The sequence below is a fragment of the Leopardus geoffroyi genome, chromosome A3 (genome assembly GCF_018350155.1).
Source record: "Leopardus geoffroyi isolate Oge1 chromosome A3, O.geoffroyi_Oge1_pat1.0, whole genome shotgun sequence".
Lineage (NCBI taxonomy): Eukaryota > Metazoa > Chordata > Mammalia > Carnivora > Felidae > Leopardus > Leopardus geoffroyi.
The window spans coordinates 17479339-17506798 of NC_059336.1; the positions used below are offsets into that span (position 1 = coordinate 17479339).

Below are 27460 nucleotides of genomic sequence, written 5' to 3' on the forward strand. Positions count from 1 at the left end.
GGTCTCCGGTGGGGCCTGAGAATTTGCTTTTCTGTCAGGTTCCCAGGTGGTGCTGATGTAGCTAGTTCGGGAACCACATCTTGCAGAACCACTGGCAGCAAGAGATGCTCCTTGGGGTAAACTGCAAAGAGGCTTCCTGGTGCCTCTTGGAGTCACCCATGTATGGAGAGTGACCCTGGGACCTCCCTTTTCCTGCAGGTTTGTAGGGCCACCTGTCTGCCTCTCTGTTGCAGTCAGAGATCGACAAGAGGGCCCAGGATGCTGCCACTGATGCAGGTCATGACGGTCGATGTTTACATAGATCTCACCGTGTGCCAGGCACCGTTCTAAGCACTTACCTTATGTAAGCTCCTTGGATTCTCATTACAAACCTGTGGGGCAGGTGCCATTATTACCATCACCACTTTCATTTTATGGCTCAGAGAGTTTAAGCAACTTTTCCAGGGTCACATAGCTGGTAGCTGAGAGAGCTGGGACTTGATAGGGCAATCAGAACCCAGAGTCTGTGTTCTTATCCTACAGTATTCCACTGTCCCTGCAGAAGAAAGGAGGCAAGAAATGACCCTAGTGGTGTTGGCCAAGTTACTTGGACTCTCTTTGCCCTCGTTGTTACCTGAGGAAAGGAAATAGCTTTTCCCATTTCAGATGAAAGAGATACCTTTACATTAAAGAAAAAAAAAGCTGTCAGGATTAATTGGATAACAGCTGTCAAGTTCTTGTATCTCCTTAGAGGATGGGGAAAGAGGAAGAATAATTATTGTGCTATTTCTATGCAGACCCTAGTACATTTGGGGGAGTCAGTAAGTGTCTAATGATATTCTCGGTAATTGGCAATGATTGAAGGGGGGGTTTCAGAGGAGAGACCTTGCTGAGGTTAGGCAGCAGAGAGAGCCTTCCTGTCTGATGGTCAGTGGCTAGAGTCTTCCTGCTTTTGAGAGAGGTGGGAGCCTGTGGCCCAGGGTAGGAGGGGACCCCTGCAGGTGGGTTGGCACCATTGCCTGCCCTGGAGGGGTGGGGGAGGCACTACTTGTCTGGACCAAGTTTATGGACCCCGGGCAGTCACAGACCCAGTTAGACCATCGGGACCCATGAATCAGCTGTATCTGTTTCATTTAGAAACTTGTCAGAAGTGCACATTCTTAGCCACCCCAAACCTACTGGGGGTGGGATCCAGCAGGCTTTCAATAGCTTTACTCCTAGCGCAGTCACCTTTTGGCTGTGTGACTTTGGGCAAGTCACTGTGAACCTCTCTGTATATCAAGTTCTTTGTCTATAAAACAAGGGTGAGAGGCTAGACAGGTGGTCTGTAAGGTTCCTGGTCTGTATCTCCAATTCCTTCTCTTTGTTCCACAGACAAAGACTGTCTTTGTCTTGCTTCTTGGCTTTGAAACAAGCTATTGCTTCTGCAGGGAACGTTCTTGCCACTCCCTCTCTATGTGTCTGGCTCCTGAGTAACCCTGGGCCTCAGTGTAAACTTTATTTGTTCCAGAGAGTTGCTTGTTGTTTTTTTATTTTTATACCTCCTCCCCCTAAATGGAGTCTGAGTTAGTGATCTGTCCACGTATATACCCTGTCACCGAACTCCTCACTCCCCACCCCTGACACTGCCTCTTACATGTCTGTAACGTGCACAGGGGCAAAAACTCATGCTGACTGCTGTTTCTCTGGAGTGTCGGACACATAGTGGGTGCATAAGTAATATCTGAGGGTAGAACCAATTTCATCCAATTTTTTATTTAAAAAAATATATATATTTAAAAAAATTTTTTTTTCAACGTTTATTTATTTTTGGGACAGAGAGAGACAGAGCATGAATGGGGGAGGGGCAGAGAGAGAGGGAGACACAGAATCGGAAACAGGCTCCAGGCTCTGAGCCATCAGCCCAGAGCCTGACGCGGGGCTCGAACTCACGGACCGCGAGATCGTGACCTGGCTGAAGTCGGACGCTTAACCGACTGCGCCACCCAGGCGCCCCTAAAAAATATTTTTTTATGTGTATTTATTTTTGAGAGAGAGAGAGCGTGTGCGCACAAGCAGGGGAGGGGCGGGGGGGGGGGTTGGAGGGAGGGAGGGAGAGAGCCACAGGATCCGAAGCAGGCTCCAGGCTCTGAGCTGTCAGCACAGAGTCCGTCGCAGGGCTTGAACTCATGAACCGCGAGATCATGATTTGAGCTGAAGTAGGATGCTTAACCGACTGAGCCACCCAGGTGCCCCTCATTCAATTTCTAAAAATCTTGGTTCTAGCAGAGTTTGTGAGGAAACCAGTGGAGGGGTTAGCCTTCATGCATGGATCCAGGTAGGGGAAACTGAGGCTAGAGATATGAGCGAGTTGACTTAGGGATACCCTGGCAGGGAGAACAAGTGGAGAAAGTAAGCCCCAGTGATGGAGGATTTGAGGGGAGGATGCTGTGGAATTGGGGTGCGGACAACGTCTGTGTATGTCTCTGTGGGACAGAAGGGCCCATCTGATACCGGCATTAGATAGCGTGATACCCTTACCACAGACAACCACAGTCTGGTCTTCCAGTAAAGAGCAAAATAATGTGATGGCGTCTAGCCAGCCCTCATGGCGAGGAATCTACCCTGGCATCACCGGGGCAGATATTTTGCAGGGCTCGTAGGAGCTCTTAACCTTCATTTATGTATTTATTTATCACGGACAGGGTTAAGGACGACCTCTCTGGGAAGTAGGTGGACACTCTCTCCAGAAACAAAGCTCAAAACCATACACCTTCCCCACTGTTGACCTTGCCACTCAGTGGGCACGTGACCAGGTTGCTGTCAGGGTCGGACCCAGTTGTGACAGGGGAGATAAAAGTGTCAGGTGAGGAGAAGGTGGGCTTGAATGCTTCGTGTTTCTTCAAGCCCTGGTATTTTAAAGCCTGGGAAATAATAGCAGTGACCCAATTTAGTAACGCGAAGCCAAGACAGCACTATTTTAACAGGCTTAGTCATCTCTTCGCTTTGCTTTTTTTTCCCCCCTCCATTTCCATTTGTGTCTTTTCCCATTGCAAATATACGAGGTAATAATCCCGTATTTTCCATGGAGCGTGGCAAACATACTATATATAAGACACAGTTGAACATTCTGTGAGTGTAATTGGAGCATAAATGTAACTAATCAAAATATTATCATGCCAATGGATGTGTGAAGACTTTGGAGATTTAAAAAAATATATATATATTTTAGTTCCATGTCATTTCAATTTAAGAGATTTAGAGCTGCAGAAGCAAAGGACTCAGCCCAATGAATGTCAGGAACAATTTGGGGTCTGACAGTGTTACAGGCAGCACTGTTGTTCTCTTTACTCTTAATATGGCAGCAGCCTGACAACTGATTCCTTTTTGTTCTTTCCTCCCACTCTCTGCCCCTCTTCCTGCCTGTGCCTGCTCGCTAACCCTGGGGAGTGTGAGATCCCTCCTTGCACCAAACGTAACACACCTGCTTGTGTGGAGCCTAAGAGCTGAAGGATGGGTAGGGTTTCCTTTGTTTGAGTCTTGGCTCTGCTACTCACTGTGTGGCTTTAGAAAAGGTACCTGATCTCTCTGTGCCACAGTGTTTTCATTTGTATGGAAAGGGTAACAGAAGCAACTACTGACAAGGCTGCAATTAGAGTTGAATGTGCATGAGTAAAATGGGATAGTTTGTGTTTGCTGCTGTTGCTGTTTGCTGGCAGGTGTGTCTGAGGGAAGGGAATTGCTGTGGGAACATAAAAATCACTGTGTTTCTTTATAGAAACAAGACCCGAGGAAAAGGGCCTTTCCTTCTTCAACCCCACTCTAGAAGGAGCCTAAAATCCAAGCCAGCCCTGGCTCCTTGCCTACCTACACCTAGTGACTGTAAAACTTGTGGGGGAGGGGAACAGACTCTGCCTGCACACCCCTGTTCCAGGTGAAGAAATGGAGAGAAAATTCTTGGCTCCCAGAGGCACCGTGTGACTAAAACAGTTGCACAGGAAGGGGTGGGAATCTGAATGGAGAATGGCGTTATATGCCCTTCAGTTCTGTCTTTACGTTGCCCAAAGAGTTGTGATACTTCCCACATCAGAAAGCAACTAGAACTGAGCCTGTATCTCACCCTTCATGTAGCAGAGTTCTCACTGGGTCATGGCGTTGGGTTCCATTGTCTTCCCTACAGTAACATTTATTTTTCCTGCGGCGATGTTGAGCTATGCTGAGATGTTGGGGGAGGAGAGATGTGAGGTTGTAAAAGGGGGTAGCCCGGGTCCTGGGGTGCCCCATAGTGTTTTACATGGGCCTGTCCTCATCACAAGATTATGGTAAGGTCTAGATGGGGAATGTTGGGTGGGGGTTTTGTTTTTGTTTGGGGAGTGAAGGGATGAGAAGTAATTAAGGGGGTTGTGCGTGGCTGGGATTTTATTCTGCTTTGTGGCCATGTCTTTGTCCTGTCCTCCCCGCTCTCTCTGCTCAGTGTTGTTTTCCCCACCTGTATTTCTCCTGCTTTACCACCTCTGTCTCTCACTCCTTGTGCCCCTCCTCCCTCATCTTCCTGGCTGTGTACTCACTACTCACGTGCTTCCTTCTTCCTTTCCTTCTGCCTCCTCTCCCTCCCTTCCTACTCTTTTCTCTCCCTCTTCTCCTCTGCTTTCATCATTTCCTCAGGAATGGGGAAGGAATGCAGGCAGCCCAGGTACCTGGTCTTTGGGGAGAGAGGCCCATGGATAGACCCCCTTCAGCAGTGCCTTCAAATCCACTCGACTGGGCCTAATTCTGTTTTTAAACGACGTCATCCATACCTACATGGGTTATCAGATAGCTGTTTCTTGGAAAATTGCCTTAACAAATTTGCATATGAAATGCTTAAACCCTAACTTCTTGGTCTGAACGAATGATTGCAGAAATAGTTATTACTTGTTCACACAAATTGACTCTGGAAAAATGTTCATAATGCTCACTTCCTTTGAAACTTCAGGAGGTTATTTTCTTTGTTTTAAATAGATATTATGTATCCATTAAGCTGTAATTAATCCCTCCTCCCCATTTTCTGGTATATTAGAAAAGAAGCAAGTTTCTTTCCCTCTTTTTTTGACACCTGATAATTAGATTGCTTTCATTGATAATATGGATGATGTTGAATGATATGTTTGCTACTTTGGCTATTTTAAATTGTTATGTTTATGATTGGCTTGATCGTTAGTTTTCATGATACTGTTGGTAGAACTATACTTCTCTTCTATGTATCTTTCCTTACTTTATGGTGCATTTGTGTCTTTTGACATTTTGGTGCCCCCTGCCCTTTATATTGTGACCAGATAGCTAAACTTGAACATTCTGGACTTCTAAATGAAGCCTTGTCCAGAAAGATGTGATAGAGCCAAGTATAGGGCCAACAATGCCGGAATAAACATCCTCTGGGCATTAGTGAAAGCCGCTGAGAGAAGGTGACATTTAAGTGGTTTAGTAAAGGACCATAGCTGGGCTGGGCTGTGTGGGTTTCAGGAACAACACCCCCTGAGCAAACACCCAGAAGCAGGGAAGTCTGCAGTGTGTGTTAGTTTCTTACTGTTGCTGTAACAAATCACCTCAAATTTAGTGGCTAAAAATAACACACAGGTGGGGTTTTTTTTTTTGTTGTTTGTTTGTTTTTCTCCAGTTGAGGTGATCAGAAGTCCTAAGTGGGTTGCCCTGGGCTAAAGGTGTCTGTAGGGCTGTGTTCCTCCCTGGAGGCCCTAGGGGACAATATATTGTCTAGTTCTTGGGGGCGGCGCAGGGGGGCTTCTGCATTTCTTGGTTCCTGGCTCTTCCATCTTCAATGCCAACAGCATAGCACCTTCAAATCCCTCTCTGATTCTGCCTTTTCTGTCTCTCTTGTCCAGAATAATCTGCCCCTATCTTAGGGTCATCTGATTGGCAATCTTCATTTCATCTGAAATTTTGATTCCCCTTTGCTATGTAAGGTAACATTGTTATGCCCAGAATTCGTGATCCCCAAAGACCACTAGGGAGCCGAGTCCGATGCAAAAGCAAAAGAGCCTTTATTCGAGCTAGCTCGAACTCAATCCCCTACCTGCACTGACGCAGCGGTGAGATACCAGGGAGAGAGAGCGTTTCAAAAGCACAAAGGTTTTATAGGGGTCTAGGGGCAGTTGGTGAGGTAATGGCTGTGGCCTCAGCTGATTGGCTGGGGAAGGGTCGGAGTCCTGTTACGCAGGTCGCTGGGTGTGTTTTGATCAGGAAGTTTGAAGGGTGAGCGGGAGGTTACTCAAGGGTAGGAGGCGTGGTCTAGGTCTAGGTCTGAAGGACACAGAACAAGATGGAGTCGGCCGGCGTAGGCCCGCCCTTTCCACATTTTCACAGGTTCTGGAGACCAGAATATGCCTGCTGTTTTCCTCACCACAGAGTGGATGTGGGCTGTGTAGGCAAACGATTTTCTCTCTCTTCCTCAGTGTTCCTTGCTTTAAAACAGGGATAGCATGGTACCACTTCACTGGGATGCTCAAAGATGCTAAGAGAAGTGCCTGGGACATACTAAGTTCTCAATGAACATTTAGTAATGTTAAACATAAATTGCACTGGGCACACGGTCATCTGCTACTGGCTGTCTATTATGAAATTAGCATTATTTTTTTTTCTTTTTTCTTTTTTTTTTTTAAATTTTTTTTTTTTCAACGTTTATTTATTTTGGGGACAGAGAGAGACAGAGCATGAACGGGGGAGGGGCAGAGAGAGAGGGAGACACAGAATCGGAAACAGGCTCCAGGCTCCGAGCCATCAGCCCAGAGCCCGACGTGGGGCTCGAACTCACGGACCGCAAGATCGTGACCTGGCTGAAGTCGGACGCTTAACCGACCAAGCCACCCAGGCGCCCCTGAAATTAGCATTATTGAGTCAGGTCCAGTTTTTCTTTTCTTTTCTTTTTTTTTTTTATAACATTCATTCACTTTTTAAGAGACCCAGAGAGACAGTGTGAGTGGGGGGAGGACAGAGAGAGAGAGAGGGAGAGAGAGAGAGAGAGAGAGAGAGAGAGAGAGAGAGAGAGAGAGAGGGAGACACAGAATCCAAAGCAGGCTCCAGGCTCTGAGCTGTCAGCACAGAGCCCGACACAGGGCTTGAACTCATGAACCCTGAGATCATGACCTGAGCCTAAGTTGGATTTAGGAGCCGACCTGGAGCTCAGTTGGCTTAACCGACTGAGCCACCCAGGCGCCCCCAGTTTTGAAAAACCGTGTACTGAAAACAGACAAAAAAGTTTGACACGGAGCTTTCATTTTCCCATTTCCTCGATGAGAACATTGAGGCCCAGTGAGTTTTCATGACTTGCTCAAAGTCACACGACTAAGAAAGAGCAGAAGTGGGACTGAAACCCAGCACGTGCTTCATGTCACCACAGCTGCCTTGGCTCCGGGCAGCATTTGGGTCCCTGCTGCCATCCTCTCTCTTCACGTAGATGCTGGCACTGGAAGCTGGCGGGGCCACCTGTCTGCAGGGACAGCTCTGAGCTCTCGGAGCCCCAGGCCCTCAGCTGCCAGTCGCCTGAGCACACTCATGTAATCTTAATGAACAATGTGCAAAGCCATTAAAAACTCAATTAGGGCTTTCTTTTTACTGCCGACGTGAGGAAATGCAATCCTGAGGTGCTCATGTGTAAACACAATAGCCGCCATCTGCTATGGAGAAGCCTTTTGCCTCCAAAAAGGGGATCTGTGTTGCAGACACATCAATAACGGGGCGCGTATCAAGGCATTATTATGCACGAAGGGGAAAAATGCAAAATTTATGGCCAGCCGGAGAGTACTTCCTGGTTTAATTCCACAATTTTCGGTGCTATGTATAATAACTATGAGGAAACTAATGCTGTTTTATGTTCCTTATCACGTCAGTAGATTTTTTGGGGGGGGAAGGGAAAAGAATATATTTACAGTCTTCCCTTTCTTGTTTCTGACTGATCTTGGCGTAATGACTGGCTCATTTTTGATCTCCGGGAAACTGACAGCCCTGGGATGATATTAATTAAGCCAACCTGTTGATCAAAGGGGGCCCCCACTGAGCTGCTGGTAGAGGAGGGTTTTCAGTCCTTAACAGTCTCTAAAACGGTAGGCCTGGGCTCAACTCAGATATGGCTTCCTTCCTTTGTGGAGGATGTGGTCAGAGCTCTGTAAGGTGGGCTGTGAGGTGTTTTTAGGGCTCTTCCCAAAGACACTATGCTTGCATTGCTGAATATTCTGGCTTCCAGTCCCTGTGCCTTTGCACATGCTGTTCCCTCTCTTTGAAATGCCTTCCCCAGTTACCACCAGGCACACATCCACGAAAGGGAAACTGACGGGGAAAGAGAAGAGGCTCATATAGACCTTATGTGGGGATGTAAGCTCTCTGCCTTCTGGGATCTCTTCACACATAATGTGGCTGAGGATATTCCTGGGGAAGGGGTGCCGGGAGAGAAAAAACTGAGCCTTGTGCCATGAGGATGTGAGAATACTCGGGTGCGTCCTGCGGACTGGAGGAAGCCTGTTGGCAGGGACCGCAGGGCTGCTGTGGAGGAGAAAATCCATCCCAAAGGATGATGCCAAAGTGGAATTAAAGGGGTAGTGCTGCTGGGTGAGCCTCACCCTGTTTGTTGGAGGAGGGGGGAGAGGACCATGTAAGTTTGCAGAAGAAGCTATCTCTTGAACCTTACTGACTTTGGAGCTTAAGCATCTCTTTCGTGGGTCCCCCGAGAGTGTGCCTCAGCCGAGACACTGCAAGGACCTGCCCAATCCTTGAGCCGAGGACCATTCAAGAGAGCTGTGCCAGAAGTGCGGGGGGCGGGGGGGAGGACAAGGGGATTGGCATCATTAATTTAGTCAGCAGTGAGCACCTGCCTTGAGGACTTGGAGAAATACACGGGGGAGGATTGCAAGGAGCTGGGGTTTGTTCAGGTACATGCGGGGCGTAAAGCTGGCCAGATTCCACTACCAGGGTTCATAGTGCACTCACGGGCTGACGAAGTTTCACATTCTTCATACTCGGGCTCTGCATAGCGCACTGCTAGAAGACACCCCAGCTCCCCTCGCTGAGTTCATCACCCTTCTCTCTGCATTGTTACCATGTCTCTGCCCTGCTCCAGAGCTGTCCTTCTAGATACGTGAGGCTAGGTTTCCTGGGAAAGCGGGCATATGGTCTTTTCTGTTCCCGTAGAGGTAGAGGAAGGTAGGCTGTGTTTCAAAATGGGGTAGTTACCCAAATGTAGGAAGGGAGTTCGGATATTGGGTGGCCAAACCACAGGGAAAGTTTCTCCAGCTCATCAGTCTGATTAACCTGGAGGAGGTAACCATGCAGGGCTGGTATCTTAGGAGCAGTGTATGACCATGATGTTCATACTGGCCAGCAGCCCTGATGAGTCTCCACTGCTAAGGATGGACCTTCCCTGGTTATAGCCCCAAACCTTTTTCTTTTTTGTCCAAATTGGGAGCCAAATGATATGACCTTGTGTTTTACTTTTTACATCATACTTCCTTACTAATTGATGACAGGGTCCACTAGTGCAAGGAATCTTCTATACTCACATGAGAGAGCTCAGATTCCCCCCAGGATACCTGCCCATTAGACAATGTACACCGGCTGGCTCCAAATGGGTCTGTCGTCTTGTGTCTCTGGTTCACTGGCTTGGGAATACATATGTGTTCATGTTAATGTAAAATGATGACAAAAAAATGGTTCTCCAAAGATGACCATGTCCTAATCCCTGGAACCTGTGCCTGTGTTACCTTACTGGGCAAAAGAGATTTGCAGATGTGTTTAAGATACTTAAGTGGAGAGGTTATTCTGCGTTGTCTGGGTATACCCAGTGTGTGAGAGTTCTTACAAGAGGGAGGCAGGAGCATCAAAATCAGAAACAGGAGAGGTGACAGTGGAGCTTGAGGTTGGAGTGATGTCCTTTGGAGATGAAGGGGCCAGGAGCCAGGGAGTGTAGTCTAAGCGTGGGACAAGACAAGGAAACAGATTATCATCTGAAGTTCCTAGAATGAAAGAAGCCTACCTACATCTTGATTTTAGACTTCTGGCCTTCAGAACCATAAAAGAATAAATTTGTGTTCAATTAAGCTATGGAGTTTATGGTAATTAGTTACAGCAGCCACAGGACACTAAACCAGGATCTGAGTCTGTTGTCCCCTGGTGCTCCACCTACTTGACCATTGGGCCTCTGTCCTCATAAGGCTGCCCCTGGTCATGAGTTTAAGATCAGTTGCACTGGGTTCTTCTGTTGCCAAGCTTCTTTCTGGGCTCCTCAGGGACACCCACTGTTGCGGCTGTGGGTTCCTCCCTCCCAAAGTGGTGCAGACTGCTTCCCTCCTGCTGGGTCTGCCACCTGCTGATGTTGACTTTTCACCATCCCCTTCTGTCACTTGGACCCCAGAGCAGCCCTGCTCATTCCTCCAGTTTCGCCAAGACCTTCATGAGCAGGACTCCGTCCTGCTATACCTTACTGGTCTATGTCCCTTCCCTCCTTTGCCAATAGGCTGGGCAGGGTGTGGTGGGGTGGGCAGCCATCATTTTTTTTTTCTAATATATATTTTTCAATATGCTTGTCTGTTTCTGTGAGCCTTGCACCAAAACACACACCTTTCTGTCTAGTCTAAAGGCTGGGGCATGCATATCAAGTCCTCAAAATAGACATGAGGGGCCAGGGTGGTAGTGGTACCGTGACCTTGACCAGACTCACATCCAGCTTACCTTAATGAAGATCCAGGATATTTCTTGCTTTTTTGAGAATTCGTTCTCAGAGTCGATTCTTTTTCTTTTCTTTTTTCTTTGTGCCTCTGTTGACACTAGGATACTGCTTTCTGTGATGTCCCTACTTTGTGTGTCATCCTATCCCCTTAAACAAAGGGACTTGTGGGAAGTAAGGGTTCTATGGGGGTGCCAAAACAATAATGCTAGCTGTGGAAATAAACTTCAAAATTTCGATGCCTTAATAACCCAATAACAGTTTATTCCTTGTTTTCTTAAAGCCAAAATGAGTGTTTCTAATAGGTGGGTAGCCTTCCTGATGGTCATGGTCATTCAGGGAACCAGGCTCCTTTTACTGTGTTCCATTTCTCGTGGAATCCTCTGAATCCTATGCTTTCAGCTAGCTGGTGGATGGGAGAGACAAGGGAGAGGTGATTCTCACACCTCATTGTGCATACAGATTACCTGTGGATCTTGATAAAGTGCAGATTTGGATTTAAATTTTTTTTTCAACGTTTATTTATTTTTGGGACAGAGAGAGACAGAGCATGAACGGGGGAGGGGCAGAGAGAGAGGGAGACACAGAATCGGAAACAGGCTCCAGGCTCTGAGCCATCAGCCCAGAGCCCGACGCGGGGCTCGAACTCACGGACCGCGAGATCGTGACCTGGCTGAAGTCGGACGCTTAACCGACTGCGCCACCCAGGCGCCCCAGGATTTAGAAGGCCTGGTGTGGGGCCTGAGATTCTGTATTTTTTTTTAATGTTTATTTATTTTTGATAGCCACAGAGTGTGAGCAGGGGAGGGGCAAAGAGAGAGGGAGCGAGAGGGAGACACAGAATCTGAAGCCGATTCCAGGCTCTGAGCTGTCAACACAGAGCCCAACACGTGAACCACGAGATCATGACCTGAGCTGAAGTTGGACACTTAACCTACTGAGCCACCCAGGTGCCCCAAGATTCTGCATTTCTTACAAACTCGCAGGTGACGGTGATGCTGTGGGTTGACGGACCATCCTTTGGGGGACAAGATAATGGAGGGTGGGGCAGTGGAAGTAGGGGTGGGGTGAGGGAGGTGGCTTTTACGAACCAAGCCTCCATGTGCCAAGTGGCACTCTTCCATACTTGGGCCCCATTGGCTAGAACCCAGTTGTGTGGCCCCACCAATCTCTAAAAAGGAGGCTGGGGGATGCAGTCCAGCTCTGTGCCCAGAGCAAAGAGGACAGGTGTGTTAATGAACCAGGAATCTCTCCAAATGGAGGGTAGATAGAAGGCCAAACGCTTTCAGCACCTCTGCCTTGTGGGAGGTGGAGCCTTGTCTATCTGCAGTCACGGGGACAGCAGGATAGAGAGAGGCTCTAGGGTCATGGAGGTGGATGTGTGTTACGCGGCTCTGCCTCTTCCGTGAGCTTGCTCGCCACTGGAGCTGGGATGGAGAAGTAGAAGCCTGAGCTGGTGAAAGGGAAATGCTCCCGACTCTTTCTGCTGAGGATTGTATGAATCCCGGTGTGGATTGGCAGGACAGGAGCTGAAATGCCCACAGGGGCGCTATGGGATTCTTAGTGGAGAGAGCCAGGCACTGCTTGCTTCATAGGCTGCCGTCCCTACACATAGCTGTGCCACAGCTCTGTGGCAGGTGCAGTCACCGAAGCTTCATGGGGCTTGTGAGGCATCACTCATCTATCCCTGGGAAACCTTCTGGAACTCTGTGGCATGTAGATCAACAAATAACAGGCATGTATGCTAGCTCAGTCTTCTTTCTGTGCTCAGTTTCCCCCTTGCCATGGTTCTTTCTCTGCTGCCTCACTGGGGAGGTTGTGATAATTGGAGATAATACATCTGCCAAGGGACATCTCTCCACATACCCTGTGTTAGCACCAGGCCGTAAACAAGGAGACTTGATTCTCTTGGAAACATGGAGGGGTTGGGGAGATGTGGCCTCTGTGCTACTTTCAGTGGCTCCTGTCCCAGGAGGCAGGGAGTTTTCTGATTGGTGGGATGGTGAAAGTCTGATAGCTCTAGGTTCCTGTTTCTCTGTCTTAGTCACCTTGCTTCTCGTTGGCTCATTTTCGGGATAGGCCTACCCATTGACCCTAAGTGGCGGTCTCTCCAGGATAGCTCCAGGCCTAGGGATCTGGGTGGAGTCAGAAGGAGGGAGTCCACGACCATCCACCTGCTTTGTGTGCTCGTGCAGAGAAGATAATGCAGAAGCCTGATTTGGCCTCAAGTCCAAGTTACTTTCTCTAATCCAGTTTTGTGAATAATAAAATAGGAATTTTGAACTCTATCTGTCCTGTGTGAAATTAAGTTTCTTTTTTGTTTTCTTTTGAGAGAGAGCGCGCGCGCAAGCGCAAGAGGGGGAAGGGCAGAGAGAGGGAGAGAGCGAGAATTCCAAGTATGCTCTGTGCCATCAGCACAGAGCCCAATGTGGGGCTTGAACTGACAAACGTGAGATCATGACCTGAGCCAAAACCAAGAGCCAGACGCCCAACCCACTGAGCCACCCAGGCATCCCTGTCCCGTGTCTATTTTTTTTTTTTTAATTTTTTTTTTTTCAACGTTTTTATTTATTTTTGGGACAGAGAGAGACAGAGCATGAACGGGGGAGGAGCAGAGAGAGAGGGAGACACAGAATTGGAAACAGGCTCCAGGCTCTGAGCCATCAGCCCAGAGCCTGACGCGGGGCTCGAACTCACGGACCGCGAGATCGTGACCTGGCTGAAGTCGGACGCTTAACCGACTGCGCCACCCAGGCGCCCCAATCCCGTGTCTATTTTTAAATTCATGCAGAATCCAAGGAGTATGGGCTTTGAATGCTTGGTACCCTCTAGAATCCCAGTGAGCAACAGTGCCCAGTACTTATTAGCTGGTAGCTCCAATCTTCTGGGTTTTACGGTGCATGAATAAGGCTGCTTCCTAAAGTGGCTTACCTCAGTTGGGAATAAGCAGTCTTAAGGTTTCATTCTGAATTGAAGATTTTAGTGGTTAAAATGAGATTTCAAAGCAACAATGTTTTTCTAGGTAGGAGTCTTCGTCCCGGAATCCCTAGTTGATCTCCTGTGTTTTACGATGTAGTTTATTTCATAGCATCATGGGACTTTAAGTCACAGAGTTCAGCCCTAGCAGTTGATGGTGAAATTTCCTTAGACATCTCTTCACTTGTCCAGGCTCTGTTTAGCCACCTGTAGTGGCCAGGAACTATGTCTCCAGGGCCTTTGTTAGAAGGCCCTTTAAATGGAAATTTGCCTCCTGTGGTTTCTTTCATAGATCTGCCTCTCTAGCACCTTTGTCAATTAGCAATTGCCACAGTAATGCTGCCCAGCAAAAGAAGAGGAAACTCAGCGGCAAACAGCAGTGAGCATTTACTCTCACACTCATGGGTCTGAGCATTGATTGTGGACTGGCAGATCTGGGTTGGGGTATTGACTGTGTGGCTGTGCTTCTAGCTGCGGTGTGGGGATGGCTTGGTTCTTCAGTGCTGGCTGAGCTCGGTTCTTGACCCCACATGTCAGTTCTTAATCCTCAGCTGAAAGAGGCAGCAGCTAGCTGGGGCAGTCTTCTCCTGAAAGACGGTGATCGTGCAAGAGGGCGAGCGTAGCTAGGCATATGCACGCTTCAAGCCTCTGCCTGATTCAGTGTGTTGACATCCTGTTGACCAAAGCAGGTGCGGCCCAAGGTCAAGGGTGGGGATATGGCCTCTGCCTCTTCTGGGAGGCCTGGGACATGAATCCAGGGTGGGTTGAAGAACTATAGAAACAACCATTTAATCTGTCAAAGCAACTCCGAAGACGCTCCCTTCCTTTCTGTGGGCAGTCATCCTGCCTAATGCTTGAAAACAGTACTCATGTCTTCTGCACAGAGTAAGAGTGTAAATGTGGAGTTGGAGAGAATCTGGTCTCCTCCATCCTTCCCTGTCTGAGGGCCTGGGGCAAGTCATTCAGTCTTTAAATAGAATGAAAATCCTCTACTTCCCAGGCTCATTCTGAAAATTAAATTGAATAACATATTAAAAAGACACCAGGCATCGCATTGGTACTCCTGAAGTGCTTAGGAATTATTACTTACCCTCTATTCCAGGCCGGACATCTTCTAGTTGTCTCTCACTTTCTTTGGGGTCTTCCTTGCTTAACTGAAGATATTCTATGTGTTATATGTCCTTCTGGGATACTTAGAATCATTCCTCGTGCCGAATGCAGTGTGAAGGGGTAGTTGTCAGTTATTCCTTGAACTGCATGCAAGGGTCCAAGCGGAATATGTTGGGGGGACACTTCTTACATTGGAGATGTTTTGCATCCATCGAGACAGCCTGAGCCTGCATGAGGTTGCATTTCACATTTTGCACTTAGAGTTTGCACAGGTAGCTATGTTCCTGGGGTTTTGTTCCATGTTTCCTTTGTGACCTGCTGCATGTGATGTTTCTTCTGTAAATTTATATAGACTGTCTACTTTGTAGAAATATTCATATGTGTTGCCATCTCTCGCTTTTAAAAAAAATGTTTTTTGAGAGAGAGAGTGAGAGCGGTGAGCATGCATGCACGTGCAGGGGAGGAGCACAGAGAAAGGGAGAGGTAGAATCCTAAGCAGGCTCCATGCTGTCTGTGCACAACCTGATGCAAGGCTCAGTCTCACAAACCCTGAGATTGTGATGCGAAACCAAGACTTGGACACTCGACCAGCTGAGCCACGAGGTGCCCCCATGTTGCCATCTCTTAATTTTTAAACTGCCTTGTTCAGTGGGTTTTCTGAATTCCCAGTTACGGAAGATGATACTCAGGTTGAAAGATAGGATGTGGCTTCCTCAGGATCAATCAGAAGCTCCTAGAGTGACTTGATTTCTGGCCATTAGGTTTGTGGGTATGACTGATTATCAGAAGGATTTTCTTTTTCTCTCTTTGTCTCTACTTCCCACCCCCTTTGTGGGTCTCCAGGATCCTTCATGATGGTGAACAGCTCTGGGAGGGCCTCTGGCCAGAAGGCCCACCTTCTCCTGCCGACGCTGAAGGAGAATGACACCCACTGTATCGATTTCCATTACTACTTCTCCAGCCGTGATAGGTCCAGCCCAGGAGCCTTGAATGTCTATGTGAAGGTGAACGGCGGCCCCCAGGGGAACCCTGTCTGGAACGTGTCTGGGGTCGTCACCGAGGGCTGGGTGAAGGCAGAGCTTGCCATCAGCACCTTCTGGCCACATTTCTACCAGGTATGGCATTTCATGGTTTGAGTTTTTAAAAAGTAATCGTATATATCTCTTGCCCTACCTAGAGTTGTTAGGCCAAGAAAGGACTTGCTTTACTCATTTGTGCAACTTGTATTTACTGAGCCTCTTCTAGCAAGGCCCTGCAGGTGCAGAGGCGATCCAGCGCGGCCCCTGCCTCCCTGGAAATCATGCTCAGGAAGAGGAGACTAATACATAAATAAGCAGTTACTGTAGTGTGGGACACAGTGGGCTCTCCGGGATGCTGAGGGAACAGAGACAGGGAAGCCTTTTATAAAGTAACTGCTTAAAGAGACCTGATGAGGGGCATTCTGTTATTATCCCTATTTTATGGATGAAAAAATTGAGGTTCCGAGAGATGAGATAACTAGTCAAAAGATCACCCCTGAGGAATAGAGCATTTGGGGGAAAAGCAATTAGGAAGGCTTTCAGGCGGAGGTGGCAGCTAGGCTAAGTCTTGAAGGATGAATCAATAATTATTGAAAAAGGAAGGGAAAGGCATTTGAGTTGTCAGGGATGGTGCATGCCAGGGGCTGGAGGAGCGAGTGAGAGAGTTTTGCAGAGTTTGGAAACTCTCCCTTGTTTCAGGGTAGGTCACAAAGGAAATACACAGGGAGCTAAGCTTGCAGAAGAGAGTTGGTCGTGGATGGCTTTGAATGCCAGGCCAAGGAGATTAAGTGTAATCTCTAGAGCAGTGCCACTCAAACTGTTGCAAGAGACCATTTTTTTCTTCTCAATTCACTGTGGCCCAGTGCTTTCATGACTAGTAAAAATGTCACAGCAGTGCCACAGTGTTGCAATAGTTTCTAAACACCTCTCCCACTTGCCCTATTTACCTCACTGCGGGCCGAGAATGCATGGGGCGTAGGCTGGCGTCAGTCTGCAGAGCGTGCCTGGGGGAGCACAGCTCTGGGTCCGCTTGGCCTGGGACTCTTGAAAGCTTTTCTTTTTTTAAAACAACTGTATGCATTTAGGTACAATTTACATATCCTAGAATTTACCCACTGAAGTGTGCAATCCAGTGATTTTTAGTAAATCTAAGTTGTGCAGTCATCACCATAAACCAGTTTTAGAACATTTTCATCACCCCCGTAAATCCCTTCTGCCTATTTGCAGTTATCCCCATGCCTACTCTTGAAAGGTTTTAAGTAAGAAAGTGACATAGTCAAATCAGCATTTTGGAGAAATTTCTGTAGAGTCTGAAGCAGAAAATGGACCCGAGGCTGCAAGGTTAGTGGCTGGGAGCTCCTCAGGCATCCTTCAGTTCAACATCTATGGTATGTAGTCCCTTCAGATAGACGGTGCAGGCAGCTGCAAACAATATGGAAATGGGTGAAAGGAGGTAGCTGTGTTCCAGTAAAACTTTATGTCTAAAAACAAGGGGTGGGCCAGATTGGACCTCCAGGCCATGGTTTGCTGAACCTTGATGTAGGTGATAAAGCTGAGGTTTAGAGATGGATACTGAAGTCCAAGGGCACACAGCAGATCATTGGAAAAGTCGGGGCCTGAATCTTGATGCCCGGGCCCAAGACTACCCTCTGTATAGCTGGGTATAAAGTAAGTGTGTCTGTAAGTCCACGGATACCTGCAGTGAGGCCTTAGGACTCCAATTGGAAAACCTCTACGTAGGGCCTGATGTTAAATGGATTATAGGGTAGGGCCACAGATGCAAGTATAATGAGCAGGAAAAGTGACCCAGGTGAGGACAGTGCCACTGTTGGCGATGCTCTTCGATGGGGTACAGAGAGGGAAAAGGACATTTCTTGGATACCCTCTTTGTCCCAGCCCTGTGGTAAGTATATTGCCTCTAATTTATCTGTGTAGTAACTCCCTGTGTTGGGAAGGAGCAAGACTTGTGTTCTAGAGTAGGGCATATTATTGGTAAACTGAGGTTCCTATAATCCTGCGTAGGTCCTCTAGCTCCAAGCTCAGTTTCTTGCTTTTGGGGGAAAAAGCCCATTATGAGAATCTTCCACTCCCTAGCTGTGTAATGTTGGATGTATCCTGTCATCATTCCGAATCACTTGCTTTCATTTGTAAACTGGAGAGGGAAATCGGTACAATGGAGGGTTCTTCTGTGCATTGAATGAGATTGCATCTATATAAAATGACATGTCAGGCTTGCAGTAGCCCTCAGTAATTATTGGAGGGAAGGGGGAGGAACAGAGGGGAGAACAGAAAAAGAGGAAGGGGGAACGATTTCTTCTTTGAAGAAATGGCCACTGTGGTTGAGTTCTGCTCTGTAAGCTCTGTACCATCCCTGTGATAGGCAGCTTCATCTGGGAGAATTTTCTCATTTCCAACTTGTCGGCTACTACAGCATCATTATGTTACATTATATCCTCTGCTGTGAGCTTTGTGGTGAGAAGGCCACTAATGCACCAAAAGCAACAGTTTAGAACAGACACGTCTCCCCCACCACCTCAGACATGCATGTGCGTGCATGTGCGCGCGCGCGCACACACACACAGACACACACATACACACACACAACCACTAATAGTCCCATGGCCACACACACACACAGGGGCACACACAGGTGCACATACACCTGCATGCTCCCAGATTCAGCACCCACACATACATCCAGGGGAGAGAAGGGGAGATCTATCAAGAGATTCAAAGATACTTGCAAAGCAGATTTTAAAATTCATCGGACCCTAAGCTCCCGTCCTGCATGTATGATTCTGTGGACTAAATACAATTTTAGTTTTTAGCAGTGCTGGGGCTCAGATCCTGATGGCTTGTGTATTCATTTATTAAAGTCATATTTCATAGTTGCAAAATTGACTTTTAGCTCTGTAATAAACACAGAAATTTCATCTTTCCTATTAGTGGGCTCTGTGGCACCAGGGTTTCAGCAGGGCCCGGGGTGAACTCCCCCCTGCCTTCTAGCCCCACACCTGCCTCCTCTCAGGAGCTGGGGCTTATTAAAACTGCCTAAGCTACACTTTAAATCTCTGCCCCTTTGCAGGAGATATTAACTCTATTTTATGTTTTTAATGATTCTAAACTGTTCTATCCCAAGATTTTAAAAAAATGAGAACTTTTATCAATTACGTGCTCACTGTGTTTTCTATCACCAGCCTAGGCGAAGTGGTCTTATTCATTGCTTATAATTGCTATGTAGACTTGTGAAATCTAGGACCTGCCTGGCTTGGATTCAACTGGACTTGAAGTCCAGTCTCTTTCTCAGGGATCTGTCACTCTCTAGGATTAGCAACTTCACGCACAGTTCAAGGGGTGCGTCTCACAGAGGGGGCTGCTTTCGCCCACCATTCACACTCTACCCCATCTCCTCTCTCCCACCTCCCCTTCTCTGCTGGGCAGCAGATCCTACTCCTCATCTTAGCCAGGCCTCCTGGGGCTGGTGTGGGCGAGAGGCCCTCTTGATTTCGCCCTAAAGAATCCCTCTCCATGAAGATATATGTGGTCTTCTTCCTGTGAGGGGAGCTGGTAGCCAACATTTTTCTCTCTCATCTTTGGATAAAATGTTTGCAGCCCCTTGAAACTCTTGCTATGCAGATTCTGTGCTCAAGGACCACCAAAAGGGAGGATAAAATGCCAGCTCCCTTAAACCATGTCCTGACATCTCCTCCCCCTCCCCTAACATGCACACAACCTGCTTTTTGGAGAGGTTGAGGATGATTCATCTCTGAGCCTCTCCTGGGAGATGATTTGCTGGCTTTTCCACAGCTCATTCATGGAGAGATGTTTATGCCTTTCCATATAAGCCCCAGGAGGTCTTTAAGGTTTTAGGGGCTGGGGCATGTGTAGTTGACCTTAGGTCCACATAGTGGCCTTAAGATTGAAGAATGTCCTGCAGAGAAGGTGGGTTTCCCGGCCTGAGCCTTGGGCTGCATCTCTGCCCCTCGGGGTCCCTGCTCCCTTACACTGACATGGAGTATTGCTAGGTGTTGGTAAGCCTCCTTCTGCCTGTCTTCCACCCCACTCTCCCTGCCTGCTATAAACAGACAGCACTAAAGTAGCCTCTACAATTCTTTACTCACCTTAGTGCCAGCCTCATCGAGAGTGTTCAGGGGACCTGCCTCAGCAGTTGAGTCCAGGTAGGCCTTGGAGGGTTCAGCATGGACCTTCTTATCTTTCCTTTCCCTTCCAGCACTATTTCTGATATATCCAGTCTCGTATCTGTGTTGTTGACTCTTTAATCCCCAGACACCAAAGGTGTCTATCTCATGACAGCTTGCATGATTTTTATTAAAAAAAAAAAAAATTGTGATTCTGGAATGGCATGCTAAAGATGCATGCTCTGGGCTCCTTCATGTTTGTGAGCATTTTCCTCTGAGTGATCTGGCAGTGACAGAGACAGGACTTTCCCCAGTTCTTTCTTGGGAAGCGCTTTATTCTCAGCTGTATCCAGAGTCTGCCCTTTGGTATAAATACACTATGGACCTAGTTCTAATGTCTTGTGAGTCTGGAGCCTTTATCAATGAGTTGCTGGGCTGCCATGGTCCTTTTCTCTATGCTTCTGTGCTTTCTCCCAACCCCCCTTCCCTAACTCCGTTGGTTCCTGAAGCCACATGTGCCTCTATTTCCATGTAACTCCACATGGACCCAAAGTCCAGCTTCCACCATTTTTTGCCAGTCATGACTTACACCAAAGAGTCTGTTGAGAGAATGAACTTCAGTGGAAACTTGGGGTCGTGGCTACAGGGGACAGTCACATCTCAGGGAGTCTGTTAGTTTCCTCCTCTCCCCAAACCTGCCACCATTCCCTCACATTCCCTCTTTTCTTTCCATCCCTGTCTCAAGAGTAAGAACAACAATAGTAACATTTACCAATATCTTACCATGTATGTTGCAAGCAATTTATAATTATTAACTCATTTAATGGAAAACGAGAACATTCTTTCCCTTGTTTATTATGGAATATTTTTCTTCTATTTTTGAGAAACCCAAATCTCACCTTTACAAAAAAACCCAAATCTCATGCTTTACAAAAAAAAATTCTCAAGAATTCTGATGAGTGAAAGATTCTCTCTTTCATTATAGGATTCTTATTTCTGCAGAAGAAGGGAGAGATAACACTGAACTAATGTATGTTTCACTATCACACACCCATTCTCCCATGACTTGTATTCGTTGTATTCATTCATGGAACATGTGCTAATAATTAGGATAGCCCATGGTCACATGCTTAGTAAGTGGTGTAGCCAAAACTGCAACCCACACATTCTGATCGAGAGCTCAAGCAAGCATTACACTGTCTTCCTTCTTAAGATAAAGATGGGACACTATCTATTGAATTTGGCAACTATGAGGTTATTGGTATTTGCCATGAGAGCAGTTCTGGGGAAAGTGTTGGGGGGAAAAAGTCCAGATTATAGTGGGAGGGGGGAGTTTTGCAGTGGGAAGTAAGGAAGTGTTGAGAGTGAGTGTTGATGAGACTACTGAGAATCCCAAATGTGATAGTAACACAGCTGGACTGTGCTAAAGCAGATCCTGCTGCCAGAGGGTAGCTTTTAAAGAATATGAGAAGCCCAAGCATTTATACCTATGGCTGAAGCTGATGGGAGATAAAGACCATTGGAATTAGGGAGGTCAAGGGCATTAATCACAGTGTCCACATAGTCACATCTTCTAGGTGAAGTTAGTGGGTGACAAGGACAGCTGTTAACTGAGTTGTAAAATTTCCACTGAAATACACAGTTTGGGTGAGAGTCAGAATGGAGAATTCAAAGAAGTTGTTGCCCTTGAATTCCCGGATACCAACAGTTGTGTATGGGGCTTATCTTCAAGAGGTATTATTAAGAAATTGAGATTGAGGAGAGAGACCAACCAAGAAACAGACTCTTAAGTGCAGAGAGCAAACTAATGGTGACCAGAGGGCAGGTGGGTGGGGGGGAGGGGAGAAATAGGGGCTGAGGATTAGGGAGTGCACTTGTGATGAACACCAGGTATTGTGTGGAAGTGCTGAATTGCTATATTGGACACCTGAAACTGTATGTTAACTGTATTGGAATTAACATTTAAAAAAACTCAGATGGAATATATTCCTGGGGGATGTAGAATCAAATCAGGGTAAACCCTCCTTGGTTTATGGTAGCTTCTAAGGTAAGCTCCTGTCACAGTTCATAAGAAAGTTTGGGATATTAGGAAGTAATTCTTCTCTGTGTTTCACTTGAAACAACAATGAAAAAGGTGCAGATTGGGGTTTCAAGCCATGTTTGGGTTGTTTTTCTGCATTCAAGCGTTATGAAATCCGTTAAAAATGTTCCGTGTGGCTGATTCTTCTTTGGCCATTAGAATGTGGCCTTTTTACCTTGTTTTGGAAATCCGAGGCAATTGGCAGGGTAGCGTGCTAGAGTAATGTAGTGCCTCTTTGAGAGGCTCTCATGGGAAGCTGAAAGAGAAGGTTTGGGGGCTGGGCGGCTTCCTATAATGCCTACAACCACTTCTGCAAAATTGACTCTCCCCCATGTGTGTTGCAGGTGATATTTGAATCCGTCTCTTTGAAGGGTCATCCTGGCTACATTGCTGTGGACGAGGTCCGGGTCCTTGCTCATCCATGCAGTAAGTCTGTTCCCTCCTCCTCACAGCCTTGCTCCATGCCGGACTGGGGAGCTTGGAGGCTGTAGTCCCCTCACTGCCATTCATTCAGCTCACAACCATTTCTCACCCTCCTTTTTAATCCTTCAGAAATGCTTACATACTCAATGCAATCAGTCCTGAATAAATTCGTCATTTTGCTGGCCTGTTCAACAGGCAGTACCTACAGGAAATTTGCAGAGAGTGGCAAAACATCTTCGTTTGAATCTCTCCCCGTCATTAAGGGAGTCTAAAGTCCTGATTGTTTATTAGTGGGATTCAGACCACTGAAGTGGAAGAATTAGAAGGCTTTGGATGGAATCTTGTGCAATTGTCTTAAAAAAAACACCACCAAAACACTGGGCAAATTAGCCACTGCTCACTCACAGGGAAAAGTACCCCAAAGCTATTAATTCTTTAAAAGTAATTTTTAGATACACTCATCAGCTCTGTGTAGACATAGGGAGAGATTTCTCATGTGGTTAGTACTTCTGGTACAGTATCAGGAGTCCTCAAAGGCATACTGCTCCTTCCGTGCCCATCCACTTTCCCCTTGAAGCTCCTTTTGTTGTATTTAGGCTGAGATTTCTGGATGTGTTTGTGCAAAGAACTGTGGTTCCCAGTTTCGCAAAATCCCAGAGGCAGTTGGTGGCATCATATCTGGTGACATTTGGCTGGGGGAGGACTGTAATCAGAGGGATACACATGGGGATTAGGGCACCTCCGAGGAGGGCTAGCTGGGGTAGCAGCCGTTCTGCATGTTGGAGATTCCCATTAATTTATTGGTGGCTGTCTGGTTCCAGGTATCTCCTGGAGGGCCCTCTCTACTCCCTCCTTGCACCATTGGTTGTGGTGCAGTTTGCTCTTTTCTCCACAAGTGTCTTTGCCCCTGGTTGTTACAGGGCCTTTCAATCCTTTCATTTTGGGGCTGTTTTCAGTTCAGCCCCATCCATGTTGCTTTAATTGAAATGACACTTTCCACTTCTGCAATGAATTGTTAGCACCTTGAACATCACTTCCTTCCCCGGCACTAGAATGCCATTGTTGGACTCATTGCTTAGAGCACCTTCTTTGGAAGAACTTGGGACAAGTTCCAAAGGGTTTTGGCAAGACAGTCTTTGGGATAATTGTATTTTGTGTCTGTGCAAGAGAGCCCCTCTTCCCCTAAATCAGCCAGCCTCTCAGTGCTGAGATCCTACTGGGTTATTCATTGCTCTGGTCTAAACTTCCTATCCTTTGGGTTACTTCCTGGGTCTTTGGGATTTCAGTCATGCCTGCTGATCCAGACCTCACATGAAGAAGTCCCCCCAGCCACGCAGTGTTTATATAGTAGATACGCAGTTAATCCCCTCACCTGGATTAAGCCTTCCCCTCCCTGGCCTTCTGGGAATCAGCTGCCCATTAAAGAATGATCTTTGACCTCAGACTGGACAGCTGTGTCAGGAGATGCCTGCCCTCCCTGCAGTCTACTTAACGCCACACACCCAGCTCTGCACAGCTTTCCCAGTTTTGAGGTAGTCTCTCTGCGAAACCACGTTAGTTTCCCCAAGCCCTGTGCACATCCCATCATCGTCGGGGACCCTCACCTCTGCTGCAGCCTGCCACACCCCTGCTTCTTACTCAGTGCTTGATGTTTGCACTCTGTCTTTCTTTGGCTCTTCCCATGAGAATCCAGTCTGGCTTTCTCATAAGGGATCCCAGATCTCTCCACTCGAGCTGGAGTTTTCCCCTCTGCTGTCACCCCACCTGATACCTGTCCCTTGTTCCAGTCTTAGCTCTGCCCATTGATTCCAAGTGCTGTCCATGGTCTGCTATGAAAGCCAAATGCTCCCTTCTCTCTGAGAAATCTCTATGGGAGAGGGTTCTCTGGAGGGTGTTTGATGCTCCCCACCCTAAAGTCTCATGCCCCCCCGCCTTGGAATTCTCCCCCTCCTTGGGGATGCTCCTGAATTTAGGATTCTCCTGACAGCCTCGTATTCCTCCTGCTGAGGAATGTGGATTGCGTGGTTATGGAATTGCTGAGAGCCAGTTACCCAGCAAATGGGCCATGGGATATAACTCAGAAAGACGTGACTCTGGCTGTGTTCCTTTGTAATGTGAGTGCAACACGGAATTCAGCCTTGATGCTTAGGCACCTTAAGCTTAAACTTCCCAGAAGTCAAAATGTGAGGACACTGCAATAGTGTCTGGAATTGGAAAAATTCCACTTAATTATATGTACAAATACTGGCAGTGCATATAGTCCTCAGGGGTCTATCCATAGCTCCTGAGTTGTATGGAGGTGAATGGTACCTCGCAAAGGCCCCTGGTTAAGTTCTCTGCTCAGTCTACGTCTACTCTAGCTTTTTATTCATACTTCCTTTCAGTAAGTAAATTATTTGTGCATTAGCTATGTGTCAGGAATTTGTGCTGGACACAGGGGATACTTAAATGATCAAGTTGGTTAGATCCTTGTCTCCGTGGTGTTAACAGACTTGCATAGGGAGGAAAGCTACTAAATAAGTAATCTTAAATAGTAATGAATATAATTTCAGATAGTGATAGTGCTGGGAATATAATAAATGTGAGTGGCTGGCATGAGGGGGGAGTCCTTATAGTCTAAGGGGCAGGGGAGGTGTCTATGCACATGTGGTCTGAGCTGAGACGGGAGTCCCCTGTGTAGTGATCTAGGGAGGGGGGCATGCCAGGCATTGGAAACAGTAAGTGCACATGTCCTGCACTGGGAATCCGCAGGTGCTGCCAGAACACCGAGAGTGTAGGGAGCGTAGATGTGGATGAAAGTGGGAGGGAGGCTGAGGCCTGATGAGTCCTGATGAGGTTAGGTTTTAATCTCAGAGCAAAAAGGAGCCAATGGAGGGATTTATCCTAGGGATTGATTTGATCTAAGTGTTACAAGATCACTTTGGTTGCTCTGTGGAGAACAAGTTGAAGGGGAGTAGAGAAGTGAGGAGACCTATCGGGGAAAGTTCTGGAATCACGGAAGACGTGGTAATGGCCTGGACCAGGCTGGTGGAGAGATGTCCATTCATCATGCAGCATAAGCTTCCTGAGTGTATACTCCAGGACAGGCACTGCGCTGGGTGGATGGGAGTAACTCTCTGCCCTCATTCATTCTCTGCCCTTCCACTGGGACTGAAAACACTGGAAATGAAATCGGCAATTATGTGATCTACAACAGAGTGTAAATTAGTTTGCTAAGGCTCCCATGCAAAACCCCACAGTCTAGGGGGGCTTAAAAAGCAGAAATTTATTTGCCCGCAGTTCTGAGAAGGAGATGGCGGGGTTGGTCACTCCTGAGCCCTCTCTCCTTTGCTAGCTGTGTTCTCACATGGGCTTTCCTTTGTGCACACATGCTCGTGATACATCTCAGTGTGTCCAGATTTTCTCTGCTTATCAGGACACCGGATAGATTAGATTAAGGTCTGCCCTAGAAGCCCCATCTCCAAATACGGTCACAGTCTGAGGTGTTGAGCAGGAGGGCTTCAACATAAGAATTTGAGGGAGGAGGGGCGCCTGGGTGGCTCAGTCAGTTGAGCATCTGGCTTCTGATTTCAGCTCAGGTCATCATCTCATGCTTTATGAGTTCGAGCCCCATTATCTGTGCTGTTAGTGCAGACCTTACTTGGGATTCTCTCTCTCCCTGTTTCTCTGCCCCTCTCCGGCTTGCGTGCGTGTTCTCTCGTTTGTTCTCTCTCTCAAAATAAATAAATAAAGAAAGAAAGAATTTGGGAGGCGGAGGAGACACAATTTAGCCCATAACAGATGGTCACCAGTGCTGTGAAGAAACAGGGAGAGAGGTGGATGGATCAGAGATAACATTTAGGAGGTAGAGTCAGCTGGTCCCATTTGATAGATTAGTTCGGGAGGCAGAGGCATCAGAAATGGTGCACTCCTGGATTTCCAGCTTACGCAACTGGCTGGTGCAGGCTAGGCTGGTGTAGGTCTATCAAAGGTGGAGCCTGAGTGATGCCTTCCAGCGTTCCCACCATTCATGCGTCCTTGGGGGCTGCTCATGGGATCATGAGTCACACAGACTGCTAGAGGCTTCTGAACTGTCCTTTGGGTTGACAGTGTTTCTTTCCCTCTGAAGCTTTCATATTAATGCATCTATGACTTTGCTTACGGTTGTTAAAATTTTAACTATATGGAGAAATATACATTCTCCCCAGGCCCTGTCATTCTCCACTTCTGTCCTCCAAAACATTTTTTCTATTAACATCAGGTCAGTGCTTATCAATAGGCGATTCCACGAAATATTCCAAAAGTTCCAAGGGGTTAGTGCCTGATTTGCAATTGTAGTCTCGATCGATCTGAGCTGAAGTTATGACTTTGAATGATTGCCTCGCAGCTTCCAAAACAGTGACCGACACAGAGGCGTAATACTCAAAGGAAATTATTTTCTCTTACAAACTGAAACCTCTCGTCTATATTTTATAGCCCATTTAACATTTTTGTGTTATTATAAAAGTGTTTCAGCCATAGTCCCCCTCTGCTGTCATTTCTCAGCGTTAGCCCTTAGCAGGGTGGCCACCGCAGTGGCAACCACATATAATAAATGTCAGCACAATTTTCCACCGGGTTTCTAAGTTTCTAGCTCCCAAGTTGACTTCTGGAATTTTTTAGACTTATTTTTCCTTCTCATCACAACCTTCTGGGGCCATGTCACTGAGCCCGTGGAGTGTCTGTACCACATTTCTAATGTGTGTACTGCTCTTTCTCCTCAATTGCGTGGCTTCCTACTGAGGACCGTCAGGCTTAAAGAGCGAGAGAAAGGGCACAATAATATGTCTTTGGATGTTGCACTGACATCTGCAGGAGTTTAAATGTCACCAGCATCAAGGCATTTTGCCCCAAATGCATAGCTAGTTTTCTGTTAACCCCATTCAGCAGGATCCCACTTTGGGGTTGCTGGGTCTCAGTGGGGAGTGAGGGTGGAGTGTTTAAAACCACAAGCTGGAGGCCGACCTGGGCCCCAAGGACAAATGTGTTTGGTAAGTTGAAGCTGGCAGGATAAATTCTTTCTCAGAGC

The 27460-nt window shown here is 47.2% G+C and overlaps 1 protein-coding gene across 15 annotated transcripts in view; it reads left to right on the forward strand.

The window, feature by feature from the left end:
- The window catches only part of PTPRT (protein tyrosine phosphatase receptor type T), a 1070511-nt gene that overhangs the window by 342672 nt on the left and 700379 nt on the right, over window positions 1–27460 (forward strand). For 14 of the 15 annotated variants that reach the window (XM_045444560.1, XM_045444565.1, XM_045444561.1 and 11 more), the window contains exons 3-4: window positions 15596–15867; window positions 22335–22416. In XM_045444560.1, coding sequence (XP_045300516.1) covers window positions 15596–15867; window positions 22335–22416 — 354 coding nt within the window. The remainder of the gene's footprint in view (window positions 1–15595; window positions 15868–22334; window positions 22417–27460) is intronic. The other variant, XM_045444575.1, reaches the window with a different exon arrangement.